Source organism: Chiloscyllium punctatum, chromosome 44, assembly GCF_047496795.1.
Source record: "Chiloscyllium punctatum isolate Juve2018m chromosome 44, sChiPun1.3, whole genome shotgun sequence".
NCBI lineage: Eukaryota > Metazoa > Chordata > Chondrichthyes > Orectolobiformes > Hemiscylliidae > Chiloscyllium > Chiloscyllium punctatum.
The window spans coordinates 44,955,103-44,981,122 of NC_092782.1; the positions used below are offsets into that span (position 1 = coordinate 44,955,103).

The following is a 26,020-nucleotide window of genomic DNA, read 5'->3' on the forward strand; positions in this document are numbered from 1 at the left end:
AAAATGTTTTGTTTAAGCATTCTCTGTTTCCCGATCTCTAACGAATCCTTTATCCATTCAAATAAATGATTCCCCAACTCCATGAATGCATATGTTGAGCTTTTGCGCAGTACCTTATCCAATTTCTCTTGGAAATCCAAATATACTCAAATGCACTAATTCCCCTTTCTCTACTCTACTCAAAACATTAACATACTTGTCAAACACTATTTCCCTTTCATAAAACAATACTGACCCTATCTGATATATTACAATTGTCTGAGTCAATTCTTAAGACATTCTTATATTGATTCAGCAGGGAAACCCATGATCTACTCATTCACTAAATGGCAATTCAGTGTACTGTTGAATTCTAAAATAGGAATCTAGTGTTCCAATGCTGTACCTCTAGTCCTCTAAATGGGAGTTTACACCGGAACTACCATGATCTGAACAGGAGGACAGTGCATTGGAACTACACATCCCCTGAAAGGCAAATTAATACTCTACTCCTGAAACTACTGATCCCCTAAATAGAGGTCCAACTGTTAAACAGAAGTACTCAATTTTTATTTCCCATTGGTTTATTAAACACGATCAGATTAACATATAACAAATCTTGAATATCACACAAACCTTGCATCATCTCAGACGATGTAAGGCTCATGGTCTGAAGGTCTGCTGTGGTGTTCTCTTCGCAATTATGGAATCCATTTAATTTGAAATAAAAACAGAAAATGCTGGAAATACTCCAGAGAGGGGAAAAAAAGCATCGGTGCAGTTCATGTTTTAGGTTGATAATCTTTCATTAATTCTATTCCTCTCTCCACAGATGCTGCCTAACCTGCTGAATAGTTCAGCATTTTCTGCTTTTATTTCTAATTGATCACTCTTTTGGAGTGCAATCTTTCATGAATGCAAGTAAAGGCTTATTTACATTACTGCAGCGACTGTATATCCACATAAAAGGTCATGTGTATGAGATGTTCCTAAAATAACAGTTTTTCACAGTCTTTAGACAATACAACATAAATAGAGTTAGCAGTTTCAACTTTAATGGCACAATATATACATTTTCCTTAAAAATCACAACAGTAAAATTAGCTATGATGTTCTAGTGTACCACTTACTTGATCGTTCTTCATGTGCACTAAGACTTTCAAACCCAAGCACTTTTGCATGTTGGGACAGATCAGAAAGCCAAATTTTCAATCGTGGAAAATGGCACCAGGAATTTAGGGTAGGATCCAATAATGCTGGGATTCCACACCATTTTATGTTCATGCTTTAATGTTTGGTGTAGGGAACTGTGAGCAATCTCCTCATGAAAGGACCATGTCTGGAGGAGTTTCTGGAATACAGTGGAAATTTCAGCCTTTGCATTTGCTTTGTAGTCAACAACATTTGCATCCATTGAGATTATCTGGCCAATTGAAGGCTGTAAAAAGGCCAAAAATCTTTACTATAGACAGATAACCAAAATAATCTCTGATTTTCCTTGACAGGCTAACTCCTTCACATGGAGCAGAAGACATGAAGGACAAGTACTAATTTATTTCATTGCCATGCCTTATTTTTGCCATTAGAGTCTTACTGCACCAATCTTACATTCAAGCTGCCAATTGGAAAAGGTGCATCAGTGTGATATCTTCATTCTGAATATGCAAATAGCGTCCTTTTCTTAGTCTGGGGAGGATAGGGGATTTCACTCTACTGTGCCTGTGATGGTGGAGGAGATCACTAGAAACCTCAGGATCTTGACTTGCACAGGCAGGCTGCACCAACATGTAGTGTTTCCCAGCTAAATTCAATCCTGTCCTTGCCAATTCCACACAAATGAATACACAAAGACATTTTCCATTGGATGGCAGTCAAGAATGGGAATCCAGGATAAACTGATGATTGCAATAACCCATTAGCATTCTGGCCAAGATCAGCTAATTCAAAATAAATTAGAAACTAAACATGTAACCTAACTGTTCCCAATGGTTCAGTGTCAATTTAGAGGGTTAATTTATTTTATGAGTCACCAGGAAACCCACAATCTTGATTCCAGAGCTTTGTGCAGCTAATCACATCCTTGAGGAATGACAATAACAGTTCTACACATAAAACAGCAGATCACTTTCACTTAATTGCACTTGCAATACTTCATTTAAGGGACAATGTATGCCTAAACACTGGTCAACCGTTGTATTATAGGATGATTGGGCACAGATTCTCAACTAGCTTTTCAGAAGACAGCATGAGCATAAAACTTGATAAGTCTTATATAAGACAATGTAAATGCAGACACTCAATGAGTTGTATTTAAGGCAGTACAAGTGCAAGAAATGATCAAGACTCATCAATATAACACTGAAAAGGCCTTGTAAAAGAAATAGTGGAAGCACATACAGTCAGTACCTTGTAAAAGAAAGAATAAGTACATAGTGTGACAACGCTTGAACAATGGAGCACTGATTGTAGCACTAAAGTTTTGTGTAATAATAGGATGGATGAAATAGCACTGACTTCAGGTGTCCAACTCCTATTTGGTAAACTGCATAATTCATACAACTGGGTCTGAACCAATAGCTACTAAGAACTGCCTATGGCTTGACTGGTAACAGTTACCAGTTGCTGATAACAATCCAGCACAGGGATTCACTTTCAGCCATCCTTCACTCTCATCTTCAAGACTTTTCATATTCATCCTAGAACAAGTGACTTGTTTGGCTACACAACCTGATATTGGGATGGAGTTCGATTCAAGTTCACTTCCACAAGTCTGAAGGCATGCAACACAGCAGCTATTTGCATTAACAGTCTCCTGAAGATATCAATTAAAGGGTTCAAGAGGTTTCTGATTCCAATGAAAATGTTCAGCAGGAAAATCATGATGGGTTGCATTAAACTGTTGAACAACGATACCAGGAGTGGCTTCAGAAGATGATCTCCAATTACTGTTAAGAGTCCAACCAATAGGACATGGAAGACTGACCGACATAAGAAAGTTATCAACTCAATTAAAAACAAAATGAAAGCGTTCACCATTATCCTTACTACTGCAAACAGACTTCTCCAACACTGCCGAATTGCATCATCAGACCTATAAAGAGTAATACAGCAAGCTGTAAGCAACTTGTTTATATCCAAATAATACTTATTGTATTCATATATCAAAAAGACAGGGAAGAAAACGTAGGATTCTAGCAATCTCTCACTGTGCTTTAGGGGTAAGCCTTCAGAGATGGTGTAAAAGTATGATTTTAGCAGTTTATCGTGTTTATGTTAAGGGTTACAGCAATCCTCCATTGGAGAATTACGAAGAAAATTCCAGGAATGAGTGCAAGCATGGTACAGAGTACTGCATTACAGATGCAAATCACCTGCTCTCAGCTTCTGATCTGCAATCTTAAACTGATAAATTGGTTCCAATCAAACCAGAAAACAATCTTCAATTGGAGAAGACTCAGTGGAAAAGAAAATGCAGAAAAAAAGACTTTCAACAGGAAGACAGTTTTTATATAGTTTTGTGAGTTAATATGAGCAGGATTTCACACATCATTTCCTGATAAAACTCCAGCTTTAAGTGTATGCTGTTATGATCAAATAGGTAAAAACATTGGCAAAAACCAAGTCAAGGTGTAAGCTATTGGGAGAGCTAGTTCAAATCTTGGTTAAGAGGTAAGGTTTAAAGAAACCCGATAGGTGGGAAGAGGGATTTGGGAATGGAAACCCACAGCTGACGACTTTCATGGCTGAAGTCACATTTGACAATAGGGAGGCAAATGGAAATAAAACACCAGGGGCCAGAGGAACACAAAGTTCCCAGTGAGTTACAGAAGTAACTGAATTTATGAGGGATGAGGAGTTCAAAGTTATGAAGAATTTTGAGAATTTTCAATGGGATGCTTTAGCCAACCAGGAGCAAATGTTAAAATACAAGTGACTGGAGATTAGAGTAGAGCTATTTGTAGTTGCTAGACAGAGACTAGATGCAGGAGATATTAAGGAGTGGAAGTAAGCAGGCTTTCTTACAGAGAGGATATGGAGCCAAAATCTCAGTTCAGGGTTAAATAGAATTCCAAAACTGCAAACACAGTTAGCTTTAACCTGAGACGGTAATTTTGGATGGAATCAATGACTAAAGTTTGGAGTTTGTGACAGAGTTGAAAAATGATAACTTTTGCATTCCCAATATTAACTCAGAAACATACTTCACTGTGCCGGGTTACTATTGTATCTAATAAAAACTTGTTTCTTACCAGTCTGCCAAGTTATTAATGCAATTTTCAGTATATTCGCTCTTGGTTTCATAGAAGTACTGATGTCCAAAGTCAAAGTGATACACTTGCCTGAGCAATCAAAAATAGAAGAGGAGGAGGTTATATAAAGGAAGAATGTAAACTAGGTTTTCCTGAGCATGAGTTACTCTAATAATAACATATCATGGGGGGTTATAACCCTTGGGCATCAATGGATTATCATTGAGTCCACAGAATGCTCAACTCCTGTTTAGGGCCTAAACATTCCAGCCTTGCAGAGGCACGGTGGGAAGCTGTGGGAAACAGGAAACTTGGGAGGAGATGCATTGGAGTGGTGCCCCTTTCCATTCCCAGCTCTGGCAATTTTCCAGGGTGGGCTGTGTTCTCGAATGGCATCTTTTATTTCTGCTTTTATGACTTATTTGGGAAAGTGCGCTACCACTCAAACCTCACTACTCCCAGGATCGCCACAAAAGTTAATGATTTAATCAAAGCATGCAAAGTCCCAATTTACCTGTCTGATGGAATCAAGTTAACAGAAAACACTGACCAGGGACCTGTACTTAGCAGGAACTACTATTACAATTAAGTAAATTCTAATCTAAAGTAAACAGCTGTGAACTATCAACATATGACTCTATAGATGAATCTTCTCATGCACTGGTAGTAGCCCCACTCTGAGCAAGGAATTAGCTCATGGGCAGAAAACAGTAAATTGGGATAAGGGGTCATTTTTCAGGTTAGTGATCTGTGCCCAGTGGGGTTCCACAGGGATAAGTGCTGGGACTGCAAATGAGAAAGGAACCAAATGTACTGTAGCCAAATTAGCAGATGACATAAAAATAGCTGAAAGGCAGGGTGCGAGGATGGTGCAAACAGTTTACAGGGAGATACTGATAGATTAAGCAAGTGGGCAAACAGATTGGCAAATGGAGTATAATGTGGGAAAATATGAAGTTGTTGATTTGGAAGTGAGAGCAAAAGAACAGAGTATAATTTAAAAGGAGAAAAAAACTGCAGAAAGCTGCAACTCAAAAGGATTTGGGGCTACCTGTGCACCAGACACAGATGCAGCAGGTAACCAGGCAAGTTCATGGAATATTGGCCCTTATTTCAAGGGGTTGGAATGTACGAGTCAGGAAGTCTTACTGCACAAGTGGCAAATGCGACCACATCTGGAGTACTGTGAGCAGTTTTGATCTCTTTACTTAAGGAAAGGTATCATTTCATTGGAGGCAGTTCAGAGAAGGTTCAAGAGGATGATCTCTGATATGGAGGATTGTCTTATTAGCAAAGACTAAACAGGTTAGCTTTTTACCTTCTGGAATTTAGAAAAATGAAAGGTGATCTCATTGGAACATATACAATCCCTAATGGGTTTCACAGGCTAAATGCTGAGAAAATATTTCCTCTAGGATTTAGGACCAGAAGGTATAGTCTCAGAAAAATTAAAGGTCGAGATGAAGAGGAATTTCTTCTCTCAGAGACTGGAAAGTGTTTGGAACTCCTTGCCACACAGAGCTGTGGAGGCAAAGTACTTGTGTATATTTAACGCTGAGATAAATTCTTGATCAGTCAGGAATATAAGGTTATGGGGAAAATGCAGGAAAATGAAGAAAGTCAGATCAGCCATGATCTTACTGAGTGGCACAGCAGGCTCGAAGGCTGTCAGCCTACTCCTGTCCTTATTTCTCACAGTCTTATGGTCCAAGATACTGGTAGCAGGAACCTATAGGACCCTAACAGTAACTAGTTGGTGGAATAGAGAATAAATCAGAGAAAAATAAGAGCATGTAACAAAAGCAGTAATCCGTCATGGATGACTGATACATTCACGTAGACTGGGATTGCCAGATTGGCAATGAAAGAATTCATAATGTGTATTTGGACCAGTTTCTAAGAACAATATGTTGTGGGTCCAAACAGTGGTCTAGCTATTTTGGATCTGGCATTTTGTTATGAGGCAGGTTTAATAAATTATATCAAAGTAAAGCATCTCCTCGGAAACAGTGACCATAACATAATAAATTTAATATTCAGTTTGAGAGGGAGAACTCGAGTTGGAAATAACGGTGTTAAGCTAAATAAGGGCAATTGCAAAGAAATGAGCAATCTACAAAAGGAGTTTAGTAGTAAAGAAGGTTGAGGAACAATGGCAGACATTTAAGAAATAGATCATGACTCACAGAAAAGATATATTCCAGTGAGGATGAAGAATTCTAGGAAGAGGAAAAATCAAACATGGTTGACCAGGGAAGTTAAGGATGGCATCAGAGTGAAAGAAAAGAAAACATACAGTGTGGAAAAGATTAGTGGTATATATTAGAGGTTTGGCAAAGTTTTTAAACTAACAAAAGACTGCTAAAAATGGGGATAATAACTTTGATGGTAAACTTGGAAGTAACATCAAGATAAACAGCAAGAGCTTATTTAAATATCAAAAAAGGAAGAGAGAAACCAAAATGAACATAATAGGTCCTTTAGGGTGGGAAGCAGGAAATGGTAAAACACTTGAATAAATATTTGTAGCAGTCTTCATAGTAGAAGGTACTAATACCATTCCAAAATTACTAAATACTCAAGAGGCAAAAGGTGGAAAGGAAAAAATACAATAACTAAATTGATGAAAAGTGTTACGGAAACTAATGGAGCTAAAGACAGATAACTCCCGTGGACCTGATGGGATGCATCTAGGATATTGAAGGTAGCTGCTGCAAAAATAGTGGATGCACTGCTTAATATCTCTCAAGAATCCTTAGATTCTGTATAAGTTTCAGAAGATTGGAAAACTACCAACATGACCACATTTATTTGAAAAGAGAAGCCAAAAAGCAGGCAACTATAGGCCAATCAGGTCATCATTTGTTCTTGGGAAATCATTAGAGTCTATTATAAAAGATGTAATAGCAGAACATTGAGAAATGCGTAATATGATCAAGCTGAGTCAGCACTGATTCATGAGGATAAATGATGCCTGACAAATTTGTCAAAATTCTTTGAGGAGGCAATAAGAAGGTTAGGTAAAGGGGAGCAGTGAATGTAATATATTTGGATTTACAAAAGGCATTTGATAAGGTACTACACATGAAGCTACTCACTAAGAGGTCATGGTGTTGTTAGTAGCATATTAGCATGGATAGGGAATTGCCTAACTAATAAAAAATAGAAAGTTGGAGTAAGAGTGGCTTTTTCAGGATGGCACGCTGTAACTAGTTGCATGCCAAAGTAATCAGAGCTGGGGCTACACTTATTTAAAATATTTGTTAATAACCTGAATGTATAAAGTGAATGTATTATAGCCAAGTTTATAGATGACACAAAAATAGATGTGAAAGTAAGTGATGAGGATGACACAAAGAGTCTGCTTGAGGCTTGAGAAGTGAGTGGGCAAAGTCTTGGCAGATTTATATTTCATGTGGGGAAATGTAAGGTTATGTACTTTGGCAGGAAGAATAGAGGAGCTGAATATTATTTAAATGAATAAAGATTGCAGAAAGCTACAGAACAGAGCAATGTGGGACTCCTTGTCTGTGAATCACAAAAAGCCAGCATCCAAGTTCAACTGATAACAGGGAAGGCAAATGGAACAATTGGCCTTTATCTGAAAGAAATAGACTATACAAGTAGGGAGGTTTGCTGAAGCTATACAAAGCACTTAGTCAAACCATAGTTGAAATACTGGTGAACAGTTTGGGCCTTTTTCCTAAGGAAAGATATGCAGGCATTGGAGGCAGTCCAGAAAATGTTCACTAGGCTGATAACAGGTGCAAAGGGACTGTCTTATGTGGAGATGCTGAGTACATTGGGACTTTACTCATTTGAATACAGAGAATGAAAGGAGACAAGAGACAATAGGTGCAGGAGTAGGCCATTCTGCCCTTCGAGCCTGCACCACCATTCAATATGATCATGGCTGATTATCCTTAATCAGTATCCTGTTCCTGCCTTATCTCCATAACTCTTGATTCCACCATCCTCGAGAGCTCTATCCAACTCCTTCTTAAATGAATCCAGAGACTGGGCCTCCACTGTCCTCTGGGGCAGGGCATTCCACACAGCCACCATTCTCTAGGTGAAGAAGTTTCTCCTCATCTCTGTCCTAAATGGTCTACCCCATATTTTTAAGCTGTGTCCTCTGGTTCAGAAAAAAACCTTCTCCTTAAAAGCGAGATTCTGACAGGACTTGACAGGATAGATAAGGAAAGGTTGTTTCCACTTTGTGTGGAAATCTAGGTCCAAATGGCATAATCTCATAATAAGGAGTGACCCAATTAAGACAGAATTGAGGAGAAATGTATCTTCTCAGTGGGTTATGAATCTGTGAAATTCTTTACCACAGAGGCCTATTGAGGCTAGTACCCTCAAAACTGAGACAAATTGTTAATCAGCAAGGGAATCAAGGGTTACAGGAAAATCACAGTCTAGTAGAGTTGAGCATTATCAGATCAATCATGATGTCATTGCATGGTAGAGCAGAATCGATGGGCTGAATGGTCCACTTCTGCTCCTATGTCTTATGGTCACAATTCCAACATCTCAAAATGGTGCAGCAGGATCATACTGGATTCCAAGTGATGTGGGCTATGATGAAATGAGTGGGAAAATTGGGGTGACAAGTACAGCGGGCTCATTTCAATACTGGAAGCAACTCGTGCCATCTTTTTGCTTTTCACAAGCAGCGTGCCAAGATACTCTCTAAACAGTGGCGAGTTACCAATTAACGGTTATTATTGCTAGTTAAATGCCTTGTAAACAGCCCAACACATCTCATCAATATTTAGTCTCCTACCTTATTAGCCTCTCAGAACCACCAGGGTCCATCTCTGATCCAGTTACTTAAGCACTTCAATGCTGCATTGGCAACTATCACTGCAATGTTGCAGCAAGGGCACTATGCACTCAGGTTCAACTCCCCCTCCCACTCAGCCGAGGACATGGAGGTCCTAGGCCTCCTTCACCGCTGCTCCCTCACTACCAGACGCCTGGAGGAAGAATGCCTCATCTTCCGCCTCGGAACACTTCAACCCCAGGGCATCAATGTGGACTTCAACAGTTTCCACATTTCCCCTTCCCCCATCTCACCCCAGTTCCAAACTTCCAACTCAGCACTGTCCCATGACTTGTCCTACCTGCCTATCTTCTTTTCCACCTATCCACTCCACCCTCCCCCCCCCCCGACCTATCACCTTCATCCACTCCCCTACTCACCTATTGTACCTCTATGCTACTTCCTCCCCACCCCCACCCTCCTTTCACTTATCTCTCTACCCTTCAGGCTCTCTGCCTGTATTCCTGATGAAGGGCTTTTGCCCGAAACGCCCATTCTACTGTTCCTCGGATGCTGCCTGAACTGCTGTGCTCTTCCAGCACCACTAATCCAGACTCAGGGATATGTGCCTTGTTCAAGGATTGAACTAGGCTGCATCTCGGGGTAAAAACAATGACTGCAGATGCTGGAAACCAGATTCTGGATTAGTGGTGCTGAGGGCCTGCATCTCTGGGTTTCTTGCTTGCTGTCATAGCACTCACTCAGTCTTGCCTTACCTTGATGCTCATAGCATCGCTGCCTTCCATTGAATTGCCTTGCCTTTTAATGCTTTGCCACCTCAGCCAGAGACTCATACTAATGTTGTTTACAATGACGTTTTCACAAGAAAAAACTAGAAAGCTTGTCGCAGTTGTGAGTTCTCAATCAAATTGTTATTCATAGAATTTTACAGTACAAAAGGAAGCCATTCAGCCATTGTGTCTGTACTGGCTCCTGAAAGAGCTACCTTGCTAGTCCCACTCTCTAACCCTATTTTTGGAACTCTCAAATTTCATCACTTTCAAATACATATTAAGATCCCTTTTGAAATCTCCTACAGAATTCACCTCCACCACTCTTCTAGGTACAGTATTCCAAATTTGAACAAAACTCAAACCACACAAATGCCAGGTATGACCATCATCAATAAGAGACAATCTAACCACCACCTCTTGACATTCAATGGTGTTATCATCACTGAATCTCCCACTATCAACATCCTGGGGGTTACCATTGACCAGAAGTTCAACTGGACTTGCTGCATAAACACAGTGGCTACAAGAGCAGGTCAGAGGCTAGGAATACTGCGAGTAACCCACCTCCTAACTCCCCACAACCTACCCATTATCTAAAAGGCACACGTCTGGAATGCAATGGAATACTCCCCACCTGCCAATGGGTGCAGCTCCAACAACACTCAAGAAGCTTGACTCCATCCAGGACAAAGCAGCCTGCTTGATTGGCACCACATCCACAAATATCCATTCCCTCCATCACCGACACTCAGTAGCAACAATGTGTACTATCTACAAGATGCATTGGTGAATTTCTCCAAAGAACCTCAGACTGCACCTTCCAAACCCACAACCACTTCCATCTAGAAGGACTAGAGCAGCAGATATATAGGAACACCACCACCTGCAAGTTCCCCAACAAGCCATTCACCAACCTGACTTGGAAATGTTTTGCCATTCCTTCACTGTCAAGAGTTTGAAATTCTGGAAGTCTCTCCCTAATGGCATTGTGGGTCAATCTAAGTAGGTGAACTGCAGTGGTTCAAGAAGGCAGCTCACCACCACCTTCTCAAGGGCAACTAGGCACAGGCATTAAATGCTAGCCAGCCAGCTACACCCATGTACAATGAATGAATTAAAAATCTTTCTCCTTATGTCATTCCAAGCACTTATTGAAAATCTAGAAATGGTAACCCCTAGTTACTGACATTCAAACTAGTGCAAACAGAATGTCCTTCCTTACCCTATCAAGTTGGGTTAGCTCAGTCAGCCAAATGTTGTTTGTAAAGCATTGCTAACAACACGAGTTCAATTCCTGCATTGGCTGAGGTTATCATGAAGGACTCTCCTTCTCAACCTCCTCCCTCGCCTGAGGTGTGATGGCCCTCAGGTTAAATCACCACCACTCACCACTCGCCTCCCTCTCTAATTCCCTGTGGTCTAACTACTGTATGGCTACTTTACTTGACTGAACTTTGGTCACCTCTTAATCTTCTCTGTTCCAAGGACAATATTTGTCATTTATATAAATGATTTGGATGCGAGCATAAGAGGTACAGTTAGTAAGTTTGCAGATGACACCAAAATTGGAGGTGTAGTGGACAGTGAAGAGGGATACCTCAGATTACAACAGGATCTGGACCAGATGGGCCAATGGGCTGAGAAGTGGCAGATGGAGTTTAATTCAGATAAATGCGAGGTGCTGCATTTTGGGAAAGCAAATCTTAGCAGGACTTATACACTGAATGGTAAGGTCCTAGGTAGTGTTGCTGAACAAAGAGACCATGGAGTGCAGGTTCATAGCTCCTTGAAAGTGGAGTAGCAGGTAGTTAGGATAGTGAAGGCAGCGTTTGGTATGCTTTCCTTTATTGGTCAGAGTATTCAGTACAGGAGTTGGGAGGTCATGTTGCAGCTGGAGAGGACATTGGTTAGGCCACTGTTGGAATATTGCGTGCAATTCTGGTCTCCTTCCCGTAGGAAAGATGTTGTGAAACTTGAAAGGGTTCAGAAAAGATTTACAAGGATGTTGCCAGGTTGGAGGATTTGAGCTATAGGGAGAGGCTGAACAGGCTGGGACTGTTTTCCCTGGAGAGTCAGAGGCTGAGAGGTGACCTTATAGAGGTTTACAAAATTATGAGGGGCATGGATAGGATAAATAGACAAAGTCTTTTCCCTGGGATCGGGGAGTTCAGAACTAGAGGGCATAGGTTTAGGGTGAGAGGGTAAAGATATAAAAGAGACCTAAGGGGCAACCTTTTCACGCAGAGGGTGGTATGTGTATGGAATGAGCTGCCACAGGTTGTGGTGGAGGCTGGCACAATTGCAACATTTAAGAGGCATTTGGATGGGTATATGAATAGGAAGGGATTGGAGGGATATAGGCTAGGTGCTGGCAGGTGGGACTAGGTTGGGTTGGGATATCTGGTCGGCGTGGACAGGTTGGACCGAAGGGTCTGTTTCCATGCTGTACATCTCTATGACTGTATGACTCTAAGCCCAATCTCCAGCCCAATCTTCCTTGTATCTAAAATTTTTCATTCCTATCATTCTAGCAAATGTTCTTTGATCTCTCTCCAGGGCTTTAACATCCTTCCTTAAATGAGGTGCGCAGAACTGACTACAACATTACAAACAGGGTCTAACCAATGATTTCTAGGGGTGTAGCATCACTTCCTTGTTTTTATACTCTGTGCCAAGGATTTGTAAGGCTTCTAACTGTTCCAACTTACCTGGCCACTTTCAGAGAATCATGCATGTGAAATCTTCTGCTCCTGTACTCCTCTCAAAGTTGTGCCATTAAGCCTGTATTGACTCTCCATGTTTCTTCTACCAAAGAGTATTAACTCACATTTCTCTGCATCAAACTTCCTTTGCGAGGTGTTTGCCTTTTTGGCCAACTCATCAATGTCTGCCTGAAATCACTTAGTATCACTTAATTCACTATTCGCCCTAGCTTAGTATCATCTGCAAATTTAGAGATTTTGCCCTCAATATCCATTTACAAATTGTTTATATAGATCAGAAAAAGCAAGGTTCCCAACACCGATCCCTGGGGAACACCACTTGCAACTCATTTCCAGTGTGAGAAATGCCCATCTAAACCAACCCTCTATTTCCTATCTTTTAGCCAATTTCTCATCCAAGCTGCTAAGAATCCATGAATCCCAAATATTTCTAATTTGCTAACCAGCCTGCCATGTGGCACTATATCAAATGCTTTCGGAAAGTCTGAATGTACAACAGCCAGTGCATTATTCTCATCTACTACCTATGTCACCTTGTCAAAGAACTCAATTAAATTTGTCAGAAATGACCAGCCCTTCACAAAGACATGTTGACTGTCTAATATTAACTTATTTTTAACTTATAACTCAAGGAAGATAGCCTTTGCTCAGGGAACTCCGATACAGTAGGTCAAGGGCAGTTTCGGATACCAGGCCAGGCCCTGCTCAGAGTTGTCAGAGTCGGATCCTCTCCTCATAAGGCAAAAGGAGCCAAATAATGGGCAGCATACCACTTGTCTTCACTTTGTCTTAGATGGATTTTTCCTCCTGGAATGAGAGGCAGGTATTACAGGAGATGAAACTGCGCGGCACAACTATTACTGTTAGTGTAGGTGGGGAGATGAACCGAGCGAGTTCAAATGCAGCACAAGCTGGATTACTGGCATCAGGGGTTGGGATAGGTGTGAGCAAGTGGGGAAAATGCTGCAAGCAATAGTGAGAAAGGTAGAGCATGAACTTTGGTGGGAGGTGGGACCAGTAGCAGAGATAGAGTGAGAATGAGGTTGTGGAGAGAAGATGTTGGAGAAGGCATGGTCTGGTGATGTGGCCTCCACTACTGATCCTCTTGGAGGACAATCTCCCATGTCAGCACCAGCTGAACCTCCAGGACCTTACAAAGGACTTTTAAAGATAGCATGGGCACAAGAGATACCAATGAATTCCATGATATTTGCTAAGCGGCGAGTTGCTCTGGAAATGATGCATGGTAAGATGAGGTTGAGATTGGATATGAGAGATGCCATATTGTCATGGTTGCTAATTAACAAAATGGGTTTCGTAAGATACTGAAAGAGAATTCACTAGGTCTCAGTAACAAACTCTCCAAAAAATTCTACGCAAGTCAGACTTTGCCAAAAAACATATGATTCCTTGTCATAACTTGCAGAATTGAGGTTTGTTTCAAAATTTGAACCCTGGGAGGACTACATTAGTGAAATGGCCATCTTTCAAATAAGATGCTATGGCCCTAACTATCCATTCATGTATCGTGCAGGTATTCAAAAAACGCCTTGGAGTTCTCCCATGAACCAATAAACATTGATCCCTTAACAAACAATGTTAAATCATATTTATTAGATATATAAATCATGTGCTTCACAAAAAATGGCTGCCTACGTTTGCTTATACAACAGTCATGAAAATGAACAATTTATTTGTTATTGTTTTATTTGAAAAATGAATGATTGCTTGCCTTTGTTCTATTTGAATTATGTTTGGGAAAACTCCACAACGCTCCAAGACACAAATTTTCTATTACATTTCAGAAGAAATAAATTTGAAGGTTTCTCCTTTAATTGTTTAGGCATGACAGACTAATATTCATATTCTGCCAAGATTTTCTGGGTAGCATTGGCAAACCAGGTACAACCTCATGAAATGGTAACCTCAATAATCAAAATATGTAAATTAAGATAATCGAAAAATAGCTCTTCAAGATTTCTAGTCAGAGCTGTCACTATTTTCTTTGGCAGCTTGCTTCTGTGTAGGATTGCTTCTGTGTAGGAAGCAAGAATGTTGATATACTACCTTGGAAACAAATAGACTTTGTAGTTTCTGTAGATAATTGTTTTGCGTTTTGTCATTGCTGGTAGGCACCACATCAGTACTCATTTCTGTTAATTTCCGCCTTCACATTCCATATTTTATAGAACATGATCAGTCTATTACTCTTCCTATTTTGCTGCAGCAATTCATACCAAATATTTGACCAAGGTTGTGACACTGATCTACTTTCCATACTAATACATGTAGAACATCTTTCAATTACTCCAATCTTACTTGTATCTCTTTCTCAAAAAGGACTCCACACACAATGTGCAAATGCTAGGGCTAGATGAAACCGTATTTGGTAAGCTATAACTCTGACACCTTTGTTGCAATACCAAAAACATGCCCACAGAAACCCAATCCTATCTGCTTAAAATGACATCCCCACTGAAGATTGTTTTTGAGTTGATCCCAAGTTTAAATGGCCTAGAATATCTTGGCAAGCTTTGCTAACAGTTACACTGTTTTAATTACAATGCTGTTCTGAATTTAGTTCGGCAGGAAATTTGCAATAATCTGATTTACAACAGGTTTACAATAAAATATTAGTGCATGCAAAATTTCTTAACTGTTCACATAGATTCTAAGATATATTTGCAGAAACATTCTCTGCTCACTTAAAACTTTCTATTGCAAAAGAACAGCATGTACAATATTTCCTTATTTATACAAATACTGTACTAGTTTAAACCACTTCAAGTCTATGGGCAAACATAGCCAAGGGTTACCTGATTTAATGAAAAGATATATATCAAAGTTCCTTAGTGGCTTCCTTCTTTTAAAAAAAGTTTACCGAGACCTTATCACAAAATGTCAGGAAGCCTAGTTGGACAACTGAGAGATCAAAATTAAATTTAACTGAGTTTCACTCTGTCTTTCTCTACAACTTTTGCTGGTTCTAGCTCGATCTCTAAATGATCCTGTACTGTGCAAGAAACAGAATGCACTTGTGGAGTACAAAAGCAGTAAAATTATCCTGAACTTATATAGGTATGAGTTGGAACTCAGGGCAAAACGCAGAAGACATTAATGAGAATGGTTCCAAGAGTGAGAAACTTTAGTCATGGAACTAGATTGGAGTATTTGGGACTTTTGTTCTTGGAGAGGGGAAGGCCTCCTTCTACATCATAATTCTTCACGAATCTGAATTGCATTCCCAACACCCCTTTCCTGATTGATGATGTAAATGTTGAAGTAATTGCTGCATAAGTGTGATTGAGGAAATTTGCTGTTACCCAAAATAAAGTCATGAAACTGTGAAAAAATAAAAGATCAAGACAGAGGAGACACTAGTTTAAGACGATGACAAAAGAAGAAACAATGACATAAAGAAAAGCTTCTTTACATAGCAAATGGTTAGGATCTAGAAGCACTGCTTGCAAAAAGTGCAGGCATAATCATCTGAGGCTTTCACCATAAGATTGGATGATTGTTGGAAGGAAAATAAAGAATGTATAGAGCTAAAAGGAAACAGTGGCAAGAGTGGGACTAGGTGTGCTGCTTTTGCAGGGAGTTGATATGGACACAATGGATTGAACAACCTACTTCTGTGCTGTATCCATTTCATGATTCTATGATAAAAATTACCAAATAACTGGCTGTAGTTCAGTTCCATAAAAATGTTGCTTTGTGCTTAGGGTAGCATGACTATGAAATCTTCATATTCTTATCTCAAATCAGTTGACCACTAATCGTTGTTTGGCTAAGTAAGAGGCAGTTTGAAAAGTACCCAGTTACTTTTCTTAATGCAAACATGCAGCATACAATACTAGTATCTACACACCTGTTGTCTTTATAACTAGCCACATCTTTCAAAATTCGAACAACTACATTTTCCTCAGAAGTTACTCCTACATTTGTGGGATCACTGGATTCCTCAGTAAAACCAGGGCTTGTTTGTCCAAGCTGTGAAAGACAGAAGAATGTCTTAAAACAAGTTCACAAATTTACAATCAAGATTCAGTATTATGAGAAGGTGATACGTGACACTGCAATTTTCAATCCTAACTACAACAGTAATTAGGGTAATAATGCATCGTCAGCCACTAAGGCACTTACATCCCAATCTCTTTAATGGTTGACCTGATTAAGTTTCTGCCTAAGGTGAAAGTAATCCAAACCAAACAGGACAGTCAAAGATAAGATTGATGGTTTGTAGCTCATCTTGATGAAGTTAGTGGCAAGGGTATGAGAACTGGTGTTAATGTATCATGCTAATTATGGGAAAAAAATAAACTGCAAGTACTAGCAGTGAATTCTATTGTTAAGTGTGTGACAGAGGATGACCGAATCTTCAAGAGAAAGGGAAAGAAATGTGTTGGTACAGGAGTCGTATAGTGTCACAGCAACACTTAAGCGACATACTGTTGTTTGCTCATGGTAATGACGAGGTCTAATGAGAGGATACACTTGAATTATTTTGAAATAAATGAAAACATCATAAGAATAAAAAAAAGTGTTTTTTCTAGCAAGCATATTTTATTATCTTATTGTTTTCAATTGACACCAAAATGTTATGCCTTCTAATTCAGAAAGGAGATGTGCAAGCAAGGGAATTATGTATGTGTAGATTAACTATCTTCATAAAATGAAATTTGTCAGCAGGCTCATTTTACATATTACAAATGCAAAAGTCAAGGTTGCAGTTAATCCAGTAAAATTTAGTGATATCCCCGTACACATCAGTTTTACATATTATAATTCATTATCTCAAAATAACACCATTATTGTCCTTTCCACAATTGGTAAGAAATCTATTGCTGCCAGCATTTTATCCTTCCACTCTAAATGTCTACAAAGACAGAAATATATTATTGAATTGTTGAGCATTTCTCACAGAAATGCACTTATGGGATCTAGGCATAGCTGGCTAGACCTGTTTCATTGCCCATCCTAATTCTCTTGGAGAAGGCAGTGGTGAGCTGCAGTCCTTTAGGTATATTTCTTGAAGTCCTTTAGGTAATTTTCCAAGTCAGGATGGTGTGAGGCATGGAAGGTAACTTGCAAGTGGTAGTGTTCTCTCCTGGTTGACACATGTTGCAGATTTTGAAGGTGTTGTTGGAGAAGCCTTAGTGAAAGACTGGAGTGCATCTTGTGGATGGTATACATTGCTGCCACAATGCATCAGTAGTGAATGGAATGAATGCTGCAGGTGGTTGACTGGGTTCCATTCGAGCTCTGGATGGTGTCAAGCTTCTTGGGTTGTTAGAACTGCACCTGTTCAAGCAACTGGATATTATTCTATCACACTCCTGACTTGTGTCTTGTCAAGTGTGTATATGCATTGACAAGATAGGAATTCTTAGGTTTATGACCTCCACTTCTAGCCACAATGTTAATATAGCTTAACCAATCAGTTTCTAGTCAATGCTAATTCCAAGAATGTTGATAGTGGGAAATTCAGAGTATGTAATGCTATCGAATGTCTTGTGGCTAATCAGCATCATCTTTTGCACTGGTGTGATGGATTCTCCCTTTATTGAAGATAGGATATTTGTGGAGCCTTTTTGTCCTGTTAATTGTTTACTTGTCCACCTTGTTACCTGTGAAATACTTTGATCAGTTTATTACTCATAAAACACATTTACCCAGGTGCTTATAATTTATGAGACAAACAAAGATTATAGCACTGAATGAGGTAAAGCCAGGTCACTAAGTGCACCCATCCACCTTCCAAGATATGACTGCAACATGGTGCTAAGGAACCTGGCTGAAACTGGGGAATACAGAAACATAATGTCTCTCCCTATTGTTCTAGCTGGGTACCTCTAAATGGGTTCTGGATCATAACGACTCTCTCATTGTTAAGGTCAAGCATGCAAGACAGATCTGAACTGGTTCTTGTTGGCTTTTAACCTGAAGTGGTCAGATCTGATTCATTAGTTGTGGGATAACTTAGCTCTGTCAACTGCATTCTGCTTCTGCAGTTTTGCATCCAAGTAATCCCGTGCTATAGCTTCAGCTGGGTGACATCTCATTTTTATGAATACCTGGTGATGCTCATGCCATGCCCTGCTGCACCCTTCATTGAATCACCAGCTTGATGGTAATGTCAGAGTGGAGGACATGACCAAGAAGTGGATGTTCAGTCTTAAGTTGTTAGATCTGTTCAAAATCTATCCCAATTAAGATAATTGTGCTGCACAACATAATGGAGGATATCCTCAATGTGAAGATTGTACTTATCTCTGCAAAGATCGTGCAATTCTCACTCCTACCAATACAGTCATGGACAGATGTATGTGTGTCAGGCAGAAGTCAAGTTGGATTTACCCAGCTACCTGCTACAGGCTAAGTCTCGTAGCTATTGTCCAGTTCAGTCCATAGTGGTGCTACTGAACCACTTGATGATGAACATTGAAGTCATCCATAATTAGAACATTATGTGCCCTTGCTGTCCCCCATAATTAGAACATTATGTGCCCTTGCTGTCCCCCATAATTAGAACATTCTGTGCCCTTGCTGTCCCAAATTAGAGATCAATATGGAAGAGTACTAATTCATCAGTCGAGGGAAAGGTGTAGTTTGGTAATCAATAGCAGGTTTCCTAGCCCATGTTAACCTGATGCCATGTGAATTAATCGTAACTGGGTAACGTTAGAAATGTGACAAGTTTTAAGCAAGTGAAGGGGGCAGCATGGTCAAAAAACAAAAGAGAAGGTCTGGGAAAACCAGAGGGATTTAATGACAAAATTCCAGCTCTAGTACTGAAAATCTGTATTCAGAACTATCTATGCCCTGAGCCAAGCTTTTTCAGTATAGATACAAACTGGCATCTACATAGCAATGTGGATGATTGCTTAGGTATGTATCATCCACAAAAAAGCAAGTTAAATCCAACCCGACCAGTTAACACCCTGCCAGTTGACATCTCAATCAGCAGTAAAGTCAGGGAAGGGGTCATCAATAGTGATACCAAGAGGCACTTGAAAAGAATATCCTGCTCACTGATGTTTAGTTTGGATTCTGACGGCACTATGTAGGTCCCAAACTCATTACAGCCTTCTACCAAACATGGACATAAGAGCTGAATTCAAGAACTGGGGTAAAACTGGCTGTCCTTAACATCAACGCAGTATTTAAAAGATTATGGCACCATGGAGAGTTAATATAACTAGAGTCAAGAGGAATCAGGAGGAAAGCTCTCCACTGGTTAGAGTCATTCCTAACACATAAGGTGGTTGTGGTTGTGTTTGTTGGGAGTCAATCATTTCAGTCCAAAGACATAAGTGCAGAATTATTCAGGCTTGTATCTTAGGTCAAACCATCTTCAGCTGCTCCATCCACTACCATCCTTCCAACACAAGATTAGAAATGGGGACATTCGCTGTTTGTGGTGTGACTTTCCGCACCATTTGTGACTCATTACATAGACAATCAGTCCACATCCACATGCAGTTAGACCTGGACAAATTCCAGGCTTGGGATAGCAAGTGGCAAGTATGACATAAGTCACACAAGTACCAGGCAATGACAATCTCCAATAAAACTTAATCTGACCATCACCCCTTGATGTTAAATGCATTACAATAAATGAATCACAATTATCAACATCCTAGGAGTTAGTATTGATCAGAGATTGAACTGGATCAGCCATAAAAATACAGTGTCTAAAATAACAGGTCAAGGTTTCAAATTCTGTACCAAGTAATTCACCTCCTGTCTCCCTCGATCCTGTCAACTATCAGCAGGGCACAGGTCAGGAGTGTGATGAAATAACCAACATTTGCTTAGTTGGCAAGCTCAATCACAAAGCTTGACACCATTCAGGACAAAGATGTCTGCTTAACTAGCACCCCATCAATCACCATCAACATTCAACCCCCTCACCGCTGATGCATAGTACCACCCACAAAATATACTGCAGTAACTCACTGAGCCTCCTTAGGGACCTTCCAAACCTGCAACTTCTACATGTAATTCAATTCCAAAGCAGATTTGCTGATTCTTTTCATGACAAAATGTGAACAGCACATTTTACATTAGACACCAAGTTTTCAATTACCTCAACAATCTGGAGGTGAAGCATAATTTTACCAGGCTCTCTAAGTCATGTTTGGCAGTACAGGCTTGAAACAATTAGGAAAAAAGACTTTAGACAGAGATGCTGAACTGTTCTCATCTCTTCCCACCTTTCCTAGAGATATCTTCTCTGCAAATATGAGTAACCTGTCTGGCAGCAATAGAAAGCCCATTGAGCTTGTTAATGAAGTAATCATCTAGTACTTTGAGGTCTGTGGAATATTACTGGTGATACAATGTCTGCAGCTCAACAACTCACAGGAGACAAGATAAAATGGAAGCTTGATGCAACAAGACAATAATGTGCCTGTGGTCACGTACACGCAGAAGTTTACAATATCATGGTTATTAGCTGGACATGGGTGTCAATGAAAGCGCTAGTAGTGAAAATGCAGATGTTATTTCTTCAAACTGTTTAGTGCCTTCATTTCCTCCTGCTCCTTCTCATCCCATGCACCTCAATGTAGATACAATGAATGCTGCTCTCATGGTAATCATGCACTCTGAATCTTCGTCCTGCCTCCTCAACCATCCACCACCTATTCAGATTGTGATTCTACACTATTAAATAGATGCCTCGGAGAAGATTGCATCGGCAGTCCTGCTGCTTTTTGATGCAATTTGCAACTCAAAATGGTTTCACTATGCACAAAGGAAAAAAAACCTAAGATGAAAACATTTATCTTGAGTTAAAATCCAGACAGATTGATTGGGTGATTGTTTCTGTGATCATCTTAAACGTTTCATTATGAAATGTATTTTGAGCCATCTCAATCTAGTACCAAAAGGGTTTTACACCACAGGTAAACCTACATTTAGAACTAAATGTACAATTTGGATCAAAAAGAGCACAGGATGGATGCTGTCAGAAATGGGGGGAAAAAATGAATAGGTGCAATCCCAATTTAGTTACTAGTGAACTTAACATAAAAAGTGCTATTTGTTCAGCCTCATTTAGAAGCACTAGGCAATGGCAAAAATCACCAACACTGGTGCAACAGGAACCAGTGGATTAAGGCAAATGGCAATTTCAGAGCAGAGGACATTTACTCTGCAAATTACCATGCTTTACTTAATGTACGTGTTTCCAACATTGACTAGTATCCCTGAAATGAGAAGTGCTTAATTTTTCAACACTACATCTATCAACTTGATACGCATGATAAACAAGTTTCTACAAATGATAGTGTCGTACCTCTGTCACATTCTCTTCTCTCTCAGACTGAGTCATATTTGTCGCCTTTCTTTCTTTCTCCCATTGCCCAACAAGTAGTTGGCTAGACACAGAGTTTTGCTTGCTGAGCATGTGGCTGGAAGTTTGGTTTGACTGGTGATGGATTCTGAGGCTACGCAAGTTCTTCTTTAAAGTTTCTAAACATTTTGTTTTAAAATTGAGAAACTAAGTCAACAATCAGCTGTCATGAAACATTCTTTAATTCAACTAACTTTTGGTTAACAAGCATAAACCTCCTAAAATAAATCATTATCTTTTGGTGACTGACAAACATGGACATTTTCTGACTTATCCACCACCAAACTCTTTCCCCACCTTCCATTGGATGTACCTTCTCCTAATCAAGGAAACACAAAATATGTTCCTTTAAATACAAATAAATGCAGAATCTTCTGATAGCTTCATAAATAAATATCACTGGGCCTCACACTTCTTGTGGTCCAAACTTGATCACAGCTGCAACAAATGCACCATTTGACCTCAGTTTCCCTGGTTAATTAAAGTCAAAAAAATTCAAACCCAAGTGTTCCTGCTTTTTGCTACTCATTGAGTCTTGCTGGAAAAGTGCTTGCTTGGAACTGTCAGGTGGGAACAGTTGGAAGCTCTCCATGCTCCCACGGCATAGTGATATCTACTGTTTACATGAAGGTTTCTTAGGTAATGAACAGGAGGATAACTGATGACTGTAAATCATGCCATAGCATAAGTCTACAAGAGGAGAGGGCTGAAAATTGGAAGGGAGAGATAGAAATGTTTACTTGTGTGACTTTATTTGTCAGATCAAAACTAAAATATCAACTCCCCTCCACAAATACAGGTGTTAATAGATTTCAATCTTCATACAGGTGACTTTTTTCACATTTGAGCTGGAACTTGAGGTCTGTACTTTACCATAGGCTTCAAGACCCTAACAACAGAAGGTATTGGGTCCCATATACACATTTGATAGTAGGTCCACCAGGAGACAAGAATATTACAGAAAAAGCTCAGGGATTGAGAGGGTATCTTGACAAGGAGGACACCTGTCAGGCAAGCAATAAAATGAAAAATCAGACATGTCAAGCAGGCAGGTGTGGCTGGACAGTTCATTGGCACCATAGGTACAGCCTTTCCTGCCTCATTCTTGGGGCTTGGAGTCTTTAGATCTACTGCACCTGCAGATTGTCACAAGTAAGTCATCTATGTGAAACAGGAGGGGACCAATGTGAAATAACTTCAGCACCAATATCCTGTCACCATGTTACCATTTACATATAGAGAATCCTTGACACTGATCCAGCTCTCAGAGTCAAGATGATGTCCAACACTCTTTTTTTCTTTGAATGGTAATAGGGCTTATGTTTTCTCTACATCACACATGGATATGTGTGCAGTGACACAAATACACCACATTGTGCAAAAATATCTTTGTTCAATATTTTTACCGTCAGAAAAACACCCCTGTGGCCAGAGAGACAGTAACAAGTAAAGCCTGACACTCTGTTCTTATGTCAGCCAGGGCTTTCTGATTGGGGCTGTTAATCTGATCCAATCAGGGAACTCATTCTATGAGGTCCACCTGGCTGGCCTTGTTACAATCACTACAAATGTGTTGAAGCTAAATATGATACATTAAGGAAGGTTGGAAATTTGTCAAGAGGAAATGGAAAGTCTGCAAAGGGGAATATTCAGGTTAAAGGAGAGGGCAAAAAAAATTGCCAAATGGAGTATAATGTGGGAAAAGGCAAACTTGTCCATTTTAGCAAGAAGAATTTTTCTATTTAAATAAAAAATTTAAGCTTTTCTTCGGTGGCAGTTGAGGTGGGAGAAGCGATAGCAAGGACCAGAGACCCAATGTGGAGAGGGAAGGTACATTTAAAGTATATAAACTTACCTCAGGGGTTCAGCTGTCTTTATTTTCTCAGCAGCAGTTGAAGTGGGAGGAACGACAGTGAGGACCAGAGGCCCGAAGGGAAGGTAAATTTAAAGTATATAAACTTCCCTCATGTATAGGCAGAGCACACAGGATTGCTGGGTAAGTGAGGCTTTATATTTGGGCGGGTGCTTTAGCTGAAACACTACTCAGGTGGTGTCTCCCACCCGTCCTCCTCCTTTAACCAAAAAAAGGTTCATAAGTGGATTGATAAGTGGACTAGTTTTTAAAAAAATTTCAGTAGCCTTATTGGCAATTTGGAATCGTGGGAATGGAAGTTAGGGCAGTTAAATGTTCTTCCTGCAGAATGAGAGAAGTAAGGGTCACCACCAGTGTCCCTGCTGATTGAATCTGCGGGAAGTGCACCCAATTTCAGCTCCTCAAAAACTGCACTAGGGAACTGGAGCTAGAGCTGGACGAACTTCAGATCATTCAGGAGGTGGAGCAGGATATTGAGAGGAGTTACAGGGACGTAGTCACACCTCAGGTACAAAAAGAAAGTAGATGGGTTACTGTCAGGGGTCGGAAAGGAAGCCAGCAGGTAGTGCAAGGATCCCCTGTGGCCATTCCCCTCAACAAGTATGCCATTTTGAACAACTTACCAGAGGTAAGCAATGGGGCACAAATCTTTGGCCCAGAGTCTCTCCCTGTTGCTCAGAAGGGAAGGGGAAAAGAGAAGCACAGCACTAGTCATTGGGGACTCCATAGCTAGGGGGACAGATAAGCAGTTCTGTGGGAACGGGAGTGTCATGGTTTGTGTTGCCTCCCAGGTGCCAGGGTTCGTGATGTCTCTAATTGAGTTCTCAGGATCCTTGAGGAGGAGGAGTAGGGCAGCCCCAAGTCGTGGTCCACATAGATACTAACGGCATAAGTAGGAAAAGAGGTGGGGATTTAATGCAATATTTCAGGGAGCTAGGGTGGAAGCTTAAAGCTAGAACAAACAGAGTTGTTATAACCGGTTTATTGGCTGTGCCGTGTGCTAGCGAGGCAAGGAATAGGGAGAGAAGAGTTGAACACGTGGCTACAGGGATAGTGCAGGAAGGAGGGTTTTGGATTCCTGGGATAATTGGGGCTCTTTTTGGGGTAGGTAGAACTTTTACAAACTGGATGGTCTTCACCTGAACTTGAGGGCTACCAATATCCTGGGGGAGAAATTTGCTATTGCTCCCTAGGTGGGTTTAAGGTAATTCAGCAGAGGGACGGGAACCCAAATTGTTGTATGAGTACCCAGAAGGTTGAGTAACGAGGTCCGAAATAAGGTTTCAAGGTCGCTAGAGGACACCAGCAAGCAAGTGGTTGATTTGAAGTGTATCTCCTTCAACACCATGAGCATCCGGAATAAGGTGGGTGAACTTGCAGCATGGGTTGGTACCTGGGATTTTGATGTAGTGGCCCTATAGGAGACCTGGATCGAGCAGGAACAAGAATGGTTGTTGCAGGTTCATGGATTTAAATGTTTCAGTAAGAACAGAGAAGATGGTAAAAGGTGGGTAAAATGTTGGAAAAAGGTTATAAGAGATAGGATTTATAAACATCTAGAAAGGAATAAACTGATGAGGGATAGTCAACACTGTTTGGTGAAGGGTAGGTCGTGCCTCACAAACCTTATTGAGTTCTTTGAGAATGTGACCAAACAGGTAGATGAAGGTAAAGCAGTTGATGTGGTGTATATGGATTTCAGTAAGGTGTTTGAGACGGTTCCCCACAGTAGGCGATTGCACAAAATACAGAGGCATGGAATTGAGGGTGATTTAGCAGTTTGGATCAGAAATTGGCTAGCTGAAAGAAGACGGAGGTTGGTGGTTGACAGAAAATGTTCATCCTGGAGTTCCGTTACTAGTGATGTACCACTAGGATATATTTTGTTTGTAATTTTTATAAACTACCTGAATGAGAGCGTAGAAGGATGGGTTAGTAAATTTGCAGATGACACTAAGGTCAGTAGAGTTGTGGTTAGTGCTGAAGGATGTTGTAGGTTACAGAAGGATATAGATAAGCTGCAGAGCTGGGCTGAGAGGTGGCAAATTGAGTTTAGTGAGGTGATTCACTTTGGAAAAAGCAACAGGAATGCAGAGTACTGGGCTAATGGTAAGATTCTTGGTAGTGCAGATGAGCAAAGGAATCTGTGTCCATGGGCATAGATCCCTGAAAGTTGACACCCAGGTTGATAGGGTTCTTAAGAAAGCATACACTGTTAGCTTTTATTGTTAGAGGGATGGAGTTTCAGAGCCGCAAAGTCATGCTGTAGCTG

General features: G+C 40.3%; 1 protein-coding gene across 3 annotated transcripts in view; it reads right to left on the minus strand.

The window, feature by feature from the left end:
- Nucleotides 1-1,026: 1,026 nt before the first annotated feature.
- The window catches only part of LOC140466938 (uncharacterized), an 83,984-nt gene continuing 58,990 nt past the window's right edge, over nt 1,027-26,020 (minus strand). For all 3 annotated transcript variants that reach the window (XM_072562804.1, XM_072562803.1, XM_072562805.1), the window contains 4 exons: nt 21,819-21,994; nt 16,386-16,507; nt 4,230-4,319; nt 1,027-3,070 (listed from right to left, as the gene is read on the minus strand). In XM_072562804.1, coding sequence (XP_072418905.1) covers nt 2,698-3,070; nt 4,230-4,319; nt 16,386-16,507; nt 21,819-21,994 — 761 coding nt within the window. In that variant the 3' untranslated portion in view covers nt 1,027-2,697. The remainder of the gene's footprint in view (nt 3,071-4,229; nt 4,320-16,385; nt 16,508-21,818; nt 21,995-26,020) is intronic.